General features: G+C 44.4%; 1 protein-coding gene and 1 pseudogene across 2 annotated transcripts in view; one reads left to right on the top strand and one right to left on the bottom strand.

The window, feature by feature from the left end:
* The window catches only part of SERGEF (secretion regulating guanine nucleotide exchange factor), a 181393-nt gene that overhangs the window by 107042 nt on the left and 60757 nt on the right, over window positions 1-13594 (top strand). For both annotated transcript variants that reach the window (XM_016139512.2, XM_016139513.2), the window contains exon 10: window positions 10675-10711. In XM_016139512.2, the coding sequence (XP_015994998.2) occupies window positions 10675-10711 (37 nt within the window). The remainder of the gene's footprint in view (window positions 1-10674; window positions 10712-13594) is intronic.
* LOC118603122 lies at window positions 3505-3623 on the bottom strand (annotated as a pseudogene).

Here is a 13594-nt window from a genome sequence, read left to right as displayed (position 1 = left end):
TAGATTTTATTTTGTTTTGTTCTAGTCAAAAAAGCAAAAGTGATCCTTAGTGTGAGGGCTGCAGGACACCAGTAGGCCTCTTGGTCAGGGGCCATGTTCAGGTACTCATGCCACGTCCCAGTGGTCCAGCCAAGCTGCAGCAAAGGCAAGGATTCTTGGGCCTTGCACACAAATGGCTCAGAGTCAGCCTCTCGGCTTATTTTTGTTGTTATTGTTGGAGATAGAACTGAAATAGGAGGGGGTTGTGCTGTGTCCCTCCACATACTAGGGGTCAGATTTCTAACTGTTCCCACCCTGGAGCATCACCTAGAAAGGCTTTTCCTCAGGCTTCGTGGGATTTACCTCTCATGTCTTGGGAGGTCATTCTGTTCATCTTCTGACTCAAATTTTGAACATCTGAAGGATCACCTAGTGTCTGAATTCAGCTGTTACTTACAGAGCTCAAAGCATTTATGAGACCCTGGTATGGTGCTGAGGAAATTCAGAGATAAATCCAGAGATAAATCCAGTGTCAGTCATCTGGCATTTCTTGAGTACCTACTTTGTCAGACTCTGCGCTGAGATCTGTATGAGGTACACAGATGAGTGACATCAATTCAACAAACATCTGATTAGGACCTACTATGTGCAGGGAAGGCTCTGTGCAAGACACTAAGGAAAGAGATTAATGAGATGCAGTCTTTATGCTTAATAAAGTTATAATCTTTATAATCTGGGAAGAGATGGACATGTGAACCACTTAATAGTAAATGGAATCGGCCCAGAGGAGGGAGCAATTACTTCTGAAGTGGCCTGGCCACTCATTAGCCATGTGCTTTTAGTCAAGGTGTTTAACCACTCTGTTCCTCAGTTCATCTATCAAATGAAGATCTAATGAGTTAATTCACATAAGTGCCTAGAAAGGGATTTAGTAGTTAATAAACGTTAGCAATTCTTTTCCCTCTTCTCTCTCCCTCCTTCCCAAAGATGAGTGGTGAAGGTTACTCTGAACTAATGAGACAGCACGAGCCAGGCGTGATGAGGAATAGGGTGGTGGGATGCTGTGTATGGGGTCTGATGAGCATTTGTGGATAATTCTATGGGGGAATGAGGCTAGAGAACCGAACTAGGTTGCAACCACAGAGGATCTTCAATACCAGATAAAAGAATTTGGGCTTGGGCAATGGGGAGCAAATAATCCATGTGTACTTTAGGAAGAGCATTTCAGTAAAGCGGGGAGAAACTGGGGAGGAGAGAGACTCCAACGAAGCTGCTGTAGAATTTCGGGCAATAGCTGAGACCAGAACTAAGACCCACCATTTCTGTGATGCCCTCAGTGTGGCCGAGGAAGAGATTTAGTTCTCTTTCTTTGATCCCATGGGTTTCTTGCTAAAGGGACATTGGTTCGAGTGACAATTTATCCCATGTAGCCCATCAAGTTTAATATTCTGAAATAATGTTCATCTTTCTGACCTCAAGGCTGAGCCACGCATATACCCCTGCCCACCTGGCTGCACTCAGTGCTTTGCATGTGAGTTGACTGTATACATAAGTTTTTCTGCACTTGGACACCAGTGGCTTACACAGAGCTAGGCAGCTGTGGAGCCTGCTGAAATCAGAAATAGCTTCACTCCAGGTAGCCTTTATGAAGAGAGACCCAGTATTTAAAATCACAACAATGAAAAATTACCTTGATATTGATCACACATGAAGACATATTTTCCAGAGGCCTTATAATGTAAACAGTTGGGATATCAAGAAGGATCGAAGTAACACTGAGCTACTTCTAAGTATTAAGAGGTGGGTTGGGTTCTTCGGCATACTGGTTGGTTCTCATTGAATCTTCGCAATCCTGTGAGGCAAGTGTTACTACACCTGGTTTACAATGAAGAAATGAAGGCTCAGAAAATGCAGGCCTCATGGCCAAAGTCAGATGACTTAACAAATGTCAACTTTGGACCAGACTCAGTGAGTTTTTACATTCGTATACAGCTGTGTAATCACCCTAATTAGCTGCCACCCTAGTAAGCCTCCTTCATGCCTCTTTTCAGATATACCCACCCAAAGATAACTGCTATTCTCCATTTTTACCAAAATTAGTTTTGCTTGTTTAAATTGTTTTAATTTATTTTGAAATAATTTCAAATTTATGAAGAGTTGCAAGAATAATATAAAGAATTCTCCAAATCATTCACCCAGGCACAATATGTCTTAACATTTTGTTACATTTGCATGCATATGTGTATCTTTTCTGAAAATTTAACATTCATAGAATATTTCTATCTAATCTACATAGCACCTTCATGTTTCTCCAGTTGTCTCAATGATATCGTTTATGTCAGTTTTTCACTTTGATCCAGGATACAGTACAAAATCATATATTGCATTTAGTTGTCATGTCTTTTGCTTCCTTTAATCTAGAATAGCTTTTCTTTATGTTTTATGACATCGTTATATGTATTTTTTAAGAGTATGGGACCGTTGTTTTATGGTTGTTTTGTATAATGGCCCTCAGTTTGGTTTATTCTGATCTTGCCTCATGATTAGATTCCATTTAGGCATTTTTTGGCAGGAACTAAATAAGTGACAGTGTATCTTTAATGCATTGCATAAAGAGGCACCTCATGTGAGTTTATCCCATTAAAAGTGATGCTAACTTAGATTACTTGGGTGAGGTGGTGTTGCCTCCTTTCTCTGCTATAAAGTTACCATTTCTCTTTTGTAATTAAGAAGTAATCTGTGAAAAGATACTTTGAGACTACATAAATATCTTGTTCCTCTTTAGACTTTTGCCCAGTAGTTTTAACATCCTTTAATAAGTCTTGCCTGAATTAACTATTACTACTGCAAAATTATTTCTTCCAGCTACTGTTCCAGCTACCAACTAGACTAGAGGACTCACTTCCTACGCTTTTTAGGGAGGGTTTCCACATTAAATCACTTCACAAGCTGTGGCCAATCTGTGTGTTAACCCACTTTGGAACAGGTATCCATCCATAGTCCAATTAGGTATGGCCACAGAAGGCAGGAACACATAGTATCAACCTAGCTACGGAGGAGAAAGGAATTCCCTTAGAAGGGCACTATGGGAAAAGCAAGTATTCTGAGTTCCTGGCTAGTTTAATCGTGTGTACTATAGTCTAATTCAGTAGACATTTCTTAAATTCTCTCCTTATCTGCCAATAGAGTAACTGATGAAAAAGAAAATGAACTGTTTATAGTGATCCTATGCCAGTGCCTTATGTTTATAGTTTCCTTTTATATGTTCTGGAAATGTATCTGTAGATCAGGGTCAAGCTCAAAGTGAATTTTATTCTATAGATGTTGGGTGGAGGGTAGAGGGGGTGGCAGACAGGTTTTAGAAAGTATGAGAGATGCCAGGTTGCTGTTTGTTGTTACTCAATTTTATTATTATTATTATTATTATTATTATTATTTTTAGGTGAGGCAACCCTTGGTTAACCTCATAGATTGCAAGGACCTTGTCAGCTTACTATCCCTTAATTTTAATTTTTTTTTTTTTTACGCCTGCAGCACCTGGTCTTCCTGGGCAGTCTCCCATCCAAGTACTAACCAGGCTCAACCCTGCTTAGCTTCCGAGATCAGACAGGATTGGGCTTGTACAGGGTAGCATGGCTGTGGTCTTGTTCAGGGTAGCAAGGCCATAGACTTGTTACTACATTTTAGAGATGTGGGAACTGAAGGCCAGAGAGGCAAAGACATTTACTCAAGGTTATAAGACCAGAAAGTGGCAGGGCCAGGACATGTCTTATTGTTAACAGTACAAAGGAGATTTGACAAAAATCAAAGCATAGCCAAAGCAGGTTGTAGGGTGTGAAATATCTGTCCTTGGGGCTGAGATAATCTGGGAGGCCTCCTCAAGCCAGGGGTCTTGAACTGGGTATTATAGGATTGCTTGGGTTTAGAATGGTATGGAGAAGGGAGAATGATGCCAGTAAAGGTGTAAAAGTGGGGAAACCGATTTTCCAGGGACAGAGAAGAGACTCGTGTTTCTGGGTAACAGGTTTATGTAGGAAAGAAGTGAGAGATCAAGTGTGGTAGGAAGTTAGAAGGCTTTGAGACTATGGCAACTTAAAAAAAAAATTTTTTTTTTTAATGAGATCATGAATGATGGAGAGAAGAGCGTTTGAAGCCATTGAGGTGACTTTTGAAGGAATTCAGGTTGGAGTGAAAAGGACTGAACTGAGATGGTGGCAGCTGGAAATCAAGACAGATTTGAGAGCTTTGAGAAGGCAGAAGTAACAGGATGGAGACAGCGTAGGAGAGAGATAAAGAGTCAGAGATCTGTCCGTCACTGAGAGACTGAGCCTTACTGGCTGGGGCTCAGTCTGGTACCAGTACCTGAAGAGGAAGGCAGTATGTGTAGTGGTTCAACTCACAGGCTTTAGATCAACCTGGTGCATAGCCCAGTGTGACCTGGCACTAGTGGTTTAAGTCCTCTGTGTGTGTTTGCTGGCCTGTTGAGTAGGGAGACAGATTCCCACTTCTCAGAGTAGCTAAGGATGTGAGGCTCTACAGGTAAAGTGAAATTCTACAATGTCACTTGCCTGGCATCCAGGCCCTTACCAAATTTTAGCTCTCTTCCTCATTATCCCATCCTCTCCATTTGAGGAGGTAGTATAATCTAGCCGAAGCCTCATTTTCTTAGGTATATAATGTACTTTGAGGGAAAGGAATTGGCTTTACAGGGATAATGGGTTCTTCACCTGGGGCTTTGAAGTGGCGGACAAATGGAGCTGCTGAACCTGGAAGTCAGTCTCTGTCTCTCTCTGCCTCTCTGTCTCTCTGTCTCTCTCTCTCACTTCTTTTGTCATTTAGGCTTCAGTTAAGCCCTCACGCATGGAGATCAAGGTATCTTTTTAAGGCTAGGTGCTTCCAGACGCAAACAACTGTGCTGACTCTGCTATCACCATGAGCTCTGTTGGGAGCTATTTCTAACCGTAAGGGGTAAAACTCCATAGGCTAACAGGGCTGCAGTTTGACTGTGAAACATGCCCAGCCTCCCAGCCCTGCTTTTCTAATAGGTTTGGAAATTCTGGTTATCTCCCCAGAGTTCTACACACATGGCAACTGGGTTTGGACAGTTCTAGCCAGGCTGCACGGAAGCATCCATTCCCTTCCTTCTTAACCCCCAGGAGAGGCTGCCATTCTGGAGTTGCTCCCAGCACGCTTCTCCTTCCAAGGCAGCACTGCCTGCCAAGCACTCTCATTGAGGCGGGGAGCCCAGGCTTTCAATCCCTCCTCTGAGTCCCGGGGAATGGCTGCCCAGCCCCTGGCATCACGTGCCTCCACACATGCGCTTTGTTGCCATGGCACCCGTGGTGCTGGACCCATTGGCACCAGCGGGAACCAATCAGCAGGCCCTGCGGGATGTCGGCGCGAGTCCCAAGATGGTCCCTGACTGTCACCAGCTGAGCAGCAGAAGATGAGGGCGGTCCCTGGCCCCGCTTCCTCTCCAGGCATCTTAGTGCTTCTTCTCGAGTCCTGTTTGTACTCCGCCCACTCTGTTTTTCCCGCCTTGATTTCCATCTGCTCAGAGTTGAAAAATCTGGTGGAGTTCTCTGCAAGGTGACAGCTTTCACGAGGAGGGCAGAGGACAAAGTTTTGATGCTATTTTACAGCCTTCCCTCCCAAGAAAAAGCCCCGGAACAGCTTCTTGATGGGTACAAAGGTGGACACCTCTGGCCCCAGGAAGATGTTGTTTGGGCCTTGTAAATCGAAGATTCTCCCAGCTTAAGGTCATTAGATAATTGACTCTGGGTTGCCAGATGTAAGGGACGGGGTGGACAGTTTATTTCCATCCTACATGTAAAGGAGAAGGGTTGAAATAGGTGGGAGGATAGAAAGGTCGAATCTGAACACAGAATCCTACACCTGCACTAGCTGTAAGACACTGGGCAAGTGACCTTACCTCTCTGGACCCCAACCACCTCATCTGTACAACAATCCTAATAAAGGAATCCATCTCTTAGGTTTGGTATAGGTTTAAATGAGATAAAACAGACAAAGCACTTAGACGGGTGCCTGGCCATAAGCACTCAAAAGGGCCAGTCAGCTATTTTTAGAAATGATACAAGTGTACCACTGGAAACTAAAGTGCTCACATTTAGCACTTGGCAAGTATTTTCATATTAATTTTTGCTCATTTATTTAGTTATTTATTCATTTAACTCATTAATGAAGTCAGCATATTTTCACTGGGCATTTACTACCAGTCAGTTCTTGCCCTAGCTCATCCCCATTCGGCTGCATTTAGTGGGATCCAGGCCCCAGGAGATCCCACTGCAACTCCCTGTGTGAGAACTCCTGGCAGGAAGGCCGCCGAGAGAGCTGGTGTTTGTGGCGGTTGGGGGGTTGGAAACTGTTTTCTGCAGCTCTGCCTTCTCAGGCTGGAATGCCTGAACGGAAGAGGCCCGTTAGTACTTGAGCAGCACTGAGTCAAGGACAGCTTTCCACAGCCACCTTCGTTCCCCACATGCCACCCTTGGGGAGGTGTGCACCCTTTTTCTGGAAGGCTCCGGCCAGCAGAGCTGGAACCTAGTCCTCCATAGTGGGACTCTGTCTCCAAGGACGGACTTCTATTGCTGGTTTACTGTGCTTTGTTATATAGAGTCCCTGGAATGATCCTACTGCGCTTTCGATGCCTCTGTCATCTCTATACTATTCTTGTAGGGCCGTTCCCTTCCTGCCCTCACTGGCATTTCACTGCCTGTCTCCTTTGGGCTGGAGGGGCCACACCACTACTCACACTTGTTTTGGGGTCATCTAACTTCTCCAGACCCCTTATCTTTGTATTCTCCCCTCCCCCTTCATGCCCTGCACTTGGGCTGTGTGGCAGAAACACTGCTGGGCAGACACTCTGTTGCATGTCAGAGAGACATTTGTGCCTAACACATGCTGTGGGGGTAACCAGGGCGGAGCAGATGGCTTGGCCTTGAGAAGTCAGGGCCAGCTTTACCAGGAGGAGACATTTGCGCCATCTTGAAGGATTTAGCTAGGTAGACAGTAGGAGAGAGGGAATTCCAGTCAAAGAGAATAGCATGTATAAAGGCCTGAAATTGTGTGATGTTCTTAGAGAAAATGCAGAGTGATGTGAATAGAACCAAGGGAATGTGTTATTGGGAGCTGAGTGTTCCTAAGTAGCAGAGGGAAGAAAGAGGCCAGAGGGGTCAACAGGGGCCTGCTTTTGAGGGGCTTGTGAACCAAACTGTGTAGTTTAGTCTTTGCCCTCCCAACACTGGGAGCCTGTGAAGGGGCCTATATAAGGCCATGGCACAGTCAGATTTATATGTAAGAAAGGTGAGACACGTGGCTGTGAGGAGATGGATTGTCTCATTTGTCCTCTAGCAATTCTGTGAGGCAGATGGGACAGATACTGTTATATACTTTTTACACCTGAGGGCACTGAGGCCCAAGAGGTTGAATACCTGGCGGAAGTTCTTTCTCAGAGCCAGAAAGCAGAGGACCGAGGATTCAACTGGCTTCCTGGCTCCGATTCTCTTCCTCCTGGGCATGTTGCCATTGTTAACAGAGTCTTCTAGAAAGCTGCCTGCAGCCGAGCAGTGGGTAGATGCTGACAGGAGCAATATGAAGCCAATGGTCATTGATACAATCTCGTTGAAGGAGCGTAGCATTTTGTGGCCTGTGTTGTTCATTCTTCTGCCCTCTGTACCAATGCACAGACAGCAAGAAGCAGTGGGGAGCTTTGAGCTTCAAGCTGTACATCGCCTTGACAAAATCCATTCATCACTGTCTTGCTCATTTATTCAGAGCAGCATCTGCTGCCTGATATTGGCATTTGTCAGTGGCTTGTTTCTGGAAGGCCCTGGTCCTCAGGTTGGTCAGCCCTGCAGTCCACAGCTCCAGGGTGAGCCCTGGCAGTCAGAGGCAGGCCCTTTCTCTGTCTGCATTTCATAAAATGAAATAACTTTATTTTTTAAAGCCAAAGGTAACGTGGTCTAGCAGTATAGAACAGGAGCTTACAGATCAGACAGCCCTGGGTTTTAATTCTGCTACTGCCACTTAGTTAGCTATGAAAGTTACTTAATATGTATAGTTCAGTTTCTTATCTCTAAAATCAAACCTACCTGAAAAGATTATTGTGATGGTTAAGATGAGAGAATGTTTATAAAGTGCCTTGGCATGACGCCTGGCACATATGGGTCCTCAATATATAGTGGCTTTAATTCTTGCTCTTATCGCTGCCACCATCACCACTACTACTACCACCACCATTAAAGAATATTTGAAAATAAAGAATAGAAGAAAAAATATAATCCTACCACCATGATGCAGCTGCCCTTATAATTTGGTTATATTTCCTTCAAATCTCCACACACACACACACGCTACTTCAGAATATATCAGATATTATAGCAAGCAGGGGTTTTTCCCCTTCTCTGGTGGGAACTGCATTATATTTTACTGATTATAAGAATACTATATAAAATTCAGAGAGCATAGAAAACGCGAAAGGTAAAACCACACTCGTAATGTCTACCTCACCCCTAGCCCAGAGGCAATCATTGCTAACATTTCGGTGTGTCTCTTTCCAGCCCTAGAGTTGAGATTGTATTACATATACAGTTTTTAGGCAGTTTTTAGTTCATAGGATATCATGAGTATTTTCCTTTATTGTAAGCATCATTTTCCAAGTCTGTAGAATAGTCCATGAGATGGCTCTATCATCATTTACATAAGCATTACCCTAACGTTAGGTATCTAAGTTTCTAACAGTTTTTCAGTAAGGACAGCTTCCTGTGACAGAATCTAGGGAACCAGCCTTGGTGTAATCAGGAAGCATATAATGAGTGTGTGCTGTGTGTGTGGCCCTGGGAGAGGCATGGTGGGACCCCTCAGATAAATTAGATACAGAGACTGTCTCAAAGGACCTCAGAGACAAGACACCCTGGAAATACTTACTGTGATAAAAAAATAAAGGTGTTTCTTTGCCAGGCACTGCCAGGGAGTCCACGTAAGTGTGGGTAGTCCTCTTCCCTTTGGAAGCTGGGATCTGGGATGCACAGGTATTATAAGGAAAAAAAGCCTCAAGAAGCTTTACTGCCCCTTTGCACCTACCAATGTAAATAAAGTTATTTCATTTTACAAAGTGCAGACAGAGCGAGGGCCTACCTCTGATGGCCAGGGCTCACCCTGGGGCTGTGGACTGCCGAGCTGACCAACCTTGAGGACCAGGGGCTTCCAGAAACAAGCCACTACCAATTTGGCCTCCAGTGCTCAAGTAACAGCCTTTTGAGCCTGTTACTGTCAGGGACCTGTGCTGATTGATTTTGACTATCACTTCCAAGTGATTTTCACTGGGAAAGAGTGAGAAGCTATAAAATCAGGAAAAGAGCTTGTGTGAGAGTCAGAGTAGCTCTAGCCTTAGTTTTGACACACACTCACTTCGGCACCCAAGGCAAGTTCCTTCCTCAGTTTTCCAAGTTCCCAGGCCTCAGTTTTCTCTTCATAATGTGGAAAGATTGGAGTGGAAGATCTCCAGGGCTCTTCTAGCACTGACATTCCTTAAGGACCTGAAGCCTTCCTCTTGCCAGGAGCTGAAGTGAGCATCCTGATAAAGGTCACAGGGTGCTTCTTCAGAGTCTTGAGCTCCTTTTAATTAGCACCTGGACAACCATTTCTGCTTTTATATTTCCAGTCACTTCTTCCTGGTAGAGTTGGGACGTGCAGAGACTGAAAGGCAAAAAGTACCCCTTGCTAGGTGGAAACACTGAATTCAGAACCCCAAATTATTCTTTTATATGTTAGGTGTTTGTTCTTCCATGTGCTTTGATCTTTCATCCATTCTCTAAATCAGCAGATGTTAACTGAGTCCCCTGCCTTGTACAGTTTATACCTGTAATACAGAGGTGAATGAGACTCAGCCCTGTTCTCAAGACACATGCAGTCTAGCGAGGAGACAGAAAAAAATGTAGAAGGCCACAACGTGATTGCTACAATGGAGGTACATAGAAGTCACGCAATGAAAGGAGTGCCTGAGGCTACCAGAAGCAACTGCAAAGGAGTCTCAGTGATGCTTTGAGATTTTAAAGGATGAGCAGGAGTTTTCTAGGTAGGCAGTGGAGAAGAGGGCACTCCAGGCAGGGGAACAGCATGTGCAAAGGCCCAGGTGTGTGAGAGAGCATGTCGCGCTCAGAGAACTAAAGATGTTCGCGTGACTGGAAGGTGAAGGTGAGAGTGAGGAGATGAGGACAGTCAAGTGTTTGTCCTTAGACAAATCTGTTTCCACCCAGTTCTTTGCTGATTTTATCGGTCCAGATGAGAGTGGTTCAGTTTTCAAAAACTGTGATCCGTATTGCTTTATATTTTCATTTTTATAGTAACACATGCTCATTATAGAAAGTTTGAAAAATGCAAAAAAGTAGAAAGAAGAAAGGATTTTTAAATATCACTATAGCCTCACTGCCTAAAGACAAATACTTTAACATCTTGGTGTATTTCCATTCGAATTTTGAAATCACTTTTTCTGTAGTTGTGAGTGTGTTGTAATTATAGTCTTAACTTTTGTACATGGCACCCCTTTCTACTGACTTCCTAAAATTTGCCAAAAATGGATATTGGTGTTATTAAAAAATAACCAATCAGAAAATACACAGGCTGAAATATCAGTATATTTTCTTTCTCTAATATAACTAATTTTCTTTCCTTTTACAGGTCTCTTGTGGCTCAGAGCATAATCTGGCAGTGATTGGTAAGTAGTTAGTATACCAGTAACTGTTTGCTCTGAAACTTGTAGCAGAATTGGAGAACATTGTTGGTTAACCGAAGGCCAGGGTACATGTATGTGTGTGTGTGTTGGAGATTTTGGGAAATGGAAGTCTTTGGTTGATCAGGGCTTTGCTAGATGCTCTTTTTCTAAAAATTTCAATCTGCATCACTGAGCATCTTTTTAAGGTACCGGAGCCAGTCTCCCTGTTTCAGGAAGTGGCATTTGATGATATTAAAGATCTGATAGGCCGAGGGCAGCATGTGTAGAAAATCAGCTATAGAAGAGGAAGAGACTTGGGCTGTTCCAGTTTCTTTGAATAAATCCCTTCCACTAAGTTCTTTTCCTCACTGCCTGGTGTTTCATGGCACTCAGGAACTCCCAGTTGAAGCCAGACCTCTGGTTAATTGAGACCTCTGCTTAGTTGACTGGATAACCAAGGTTCACTGTTTTTATAATCAGGCCTATGAGTAATTCTTTCAAGAAGCCTTCTTATTACTTCCACATGTAGACTTTTTCTCCATCTCACAGTACATTAGAGAGACAACAATACAGGGCTGACTACCTAAGTTCAATACAGGTTTCCACTAAATACCTATGTGAACTTGAACAAGGTAATTAGCTCCTCAATGCCTCATTTTCTTCCTCTTTAGAATGGGGAGGGCAATAGTGCGACCTCAGAGGGTTGCTGAGAGGGTTGAGTGAGTTTATATATATATAAAACATGAGGAATAGAACTTAGCTCTTCATAAGGGTTTTAAAAGTGCTGATTCAAATAATTGCCCTCCTCTGGGCTTTAGTTTCTCCATCTGTAAAATGGAGGGGTTAAAACAGGAAATCAAGGATCCCTCCAGCTCTGATATTTTAGGACTCTATTACAATCCCTGCACTGTGCTGGCAGTTTCTGTTCCTGTCTACTTCTCTCTCCCTGCCTCTGACTCTAAGCTTCCGAAGGGCAAGGCTGCTGTCTTTTCCTTTTGCCTCCTGCCTATTTGTAGCACTCAGAGCCATGCCTGGCACTCAGCAGAGACCTGAGCACTCTTTTCTGAATTGAGCTAGACTGGCTCAGCTGCCTGGGGTGGCAGCAGTGTGAAGCACTGCTTTGCAGGCCTGAATGTGATGTGCGGGGAGGCAGAACCAAGGACAGCAGAGGAGATAGGCTGCCAGCCAGCAGAGGGGGTGGGGAGTAAAAGGGGCTGGAGTCGGAGAAGGAGCAAGAAAATGGAACAGCAAACCTGCATGGTTTGCAGCAGTACCGGAACTGCTGCAGCCTGGGTGTAATTAAGACAAGCTAATCAGAGAATCAGAGGTGATGCCTAGGATGTTGCTGCTGCTGCTGTCACGGTACTGGGAGAGGTTGCCTTCCTCTGGGACTAGCACAAACAAGAAGATTACAGGGAATCTAAATACTTGAAAGAACAAAATCCAGACGAAGGAGGGGGCCGGAGCTAGCAGGGTGGCAGGCTGAGCTGACAGAGGCCAGCATGGGGCTGTAGAATGAGCATAGACTCTGCAGGCAGACAGCTTTGGTTCAAACTGGCTCCATCTCTGTGGGCTTCCATTTTTTCCCCCCTCATCTATGTCATAGGACTAATTCCACCTTACAGAATTGTTGTCGTGATGATGAGGTGGAAAATATGTGTGAAATGCCTGGTATATAGGGAGTGCATAAGAAATATATGTATATTATTTATGTATTTCTAATTCTGTCTGTTTCTCATTTCTCTTGGTTGGGGTGGAGAGAGGGAAGACTCGTTTGTTAGTGCGACTGTTTTAGTGAAATGCTTGGTTGGAAGAGAGAAGCGATGGTATTCTGGAAAGGTGTATCCTATGTCACACAAACGAGGGGACCATCAGAGGCAGTGGAGGAGCAGGGCATGCTGGTGAATCCTTTGGGGGTGGACCTGCTATTTTCCATTTTGTCCCCAGTGCCTGGCTCACAGTTTGAAGGATGAGTGGTTCCAGAGTCAGGAAAGGTAGGTCCAGTCACAGGTCTCTGAACATGTCTACGTGCCTGCATGTGAGCTGGGAGCAGAGGCTCCCCACCTCTGGAGGAATGAGGCCCTCAGGAGGTGCCCTGCAAGCTGCAAGCTGGGCAACAGAAAGTGACAAGAAGTGCTAAGAAGTGCCTGTTAGCCCTGGCAGGAAGCCAGCAAGAGGGAGACAAGCTGGAGGAAGAGAGTCACTATCGGCTTAAAGCCTGGTTCTCACAGCCAGCTCCTGCCCTCGGCCCTTCTGCCATTGCCTGCTTTAAATGGTCTTCCCTGCCTTCAGTCCCATTCCCTGAGATCCAGCCCTGCAGTGAGTGGTGCTGGGTCCCTCACACTATGAGCATGAAATAGTTACAGAATGGAATAGCCTAGAACAGAATATAAAGAAGCCAAACTTTGCTCAAGGGTAGAAGCAGCCTTAATGTCTAATGAATGTGTGACAATCAAATTGGAAAGGGAGGTAAAATAGATATGGGTGAAGGACATAACTTAGGACCTAATCTGTCTTAGAATGGACACAACTCCACAAAGTGTACTTGTTGCATCTACTTTATAGAGAAGACAGCTCAGACTCAGAGGTTAGACAGGTTAACCAGGTTGCCCAGGGATAAGTAGCAATAAATGATAGATCTGTCTGCCTGCCTTCCAAGACTATTCTTTTGACTCTAGCATATCCTAGGGCCTGAAGGAGTATGGGTAGTGCACAGGCACTGGGTTCAAATTCTGACTCTTCCACTTATGAACTGCGTAACCTTGTATAAGTGGCTTAACCTCCCAGTGTCTTGAGCACCTCATCTAGGATATACCATGGACATCATAAGATTGTTATGTAAAGTGCTAACTGCCTGGTATAAAAGTAAAGGCTCAATAAGTGTTA

The sequence above is a fragment of the Rousettus aegyptiacus genome, unplaced genomic scaffold (genome assembly GCF_014176215.1).
Source record: "Rousettus aegyptiacus isolate mRouAeg1 unplaced genomic scaffold, mRouAeg1.p scaffold_m13_p_5, whole genome shotgun sequence".
In the NCBI taxonomy this organism is placed as follows: Eukaryota; Metazoa; Chordata; class Mammalia; order Chiroptera; family Pteropodidae; genus Rousettus; species Rousettus aegyptiacus.
This window is presented reverse-complemented; position numbering and strand designations above follow the sequence as displayed.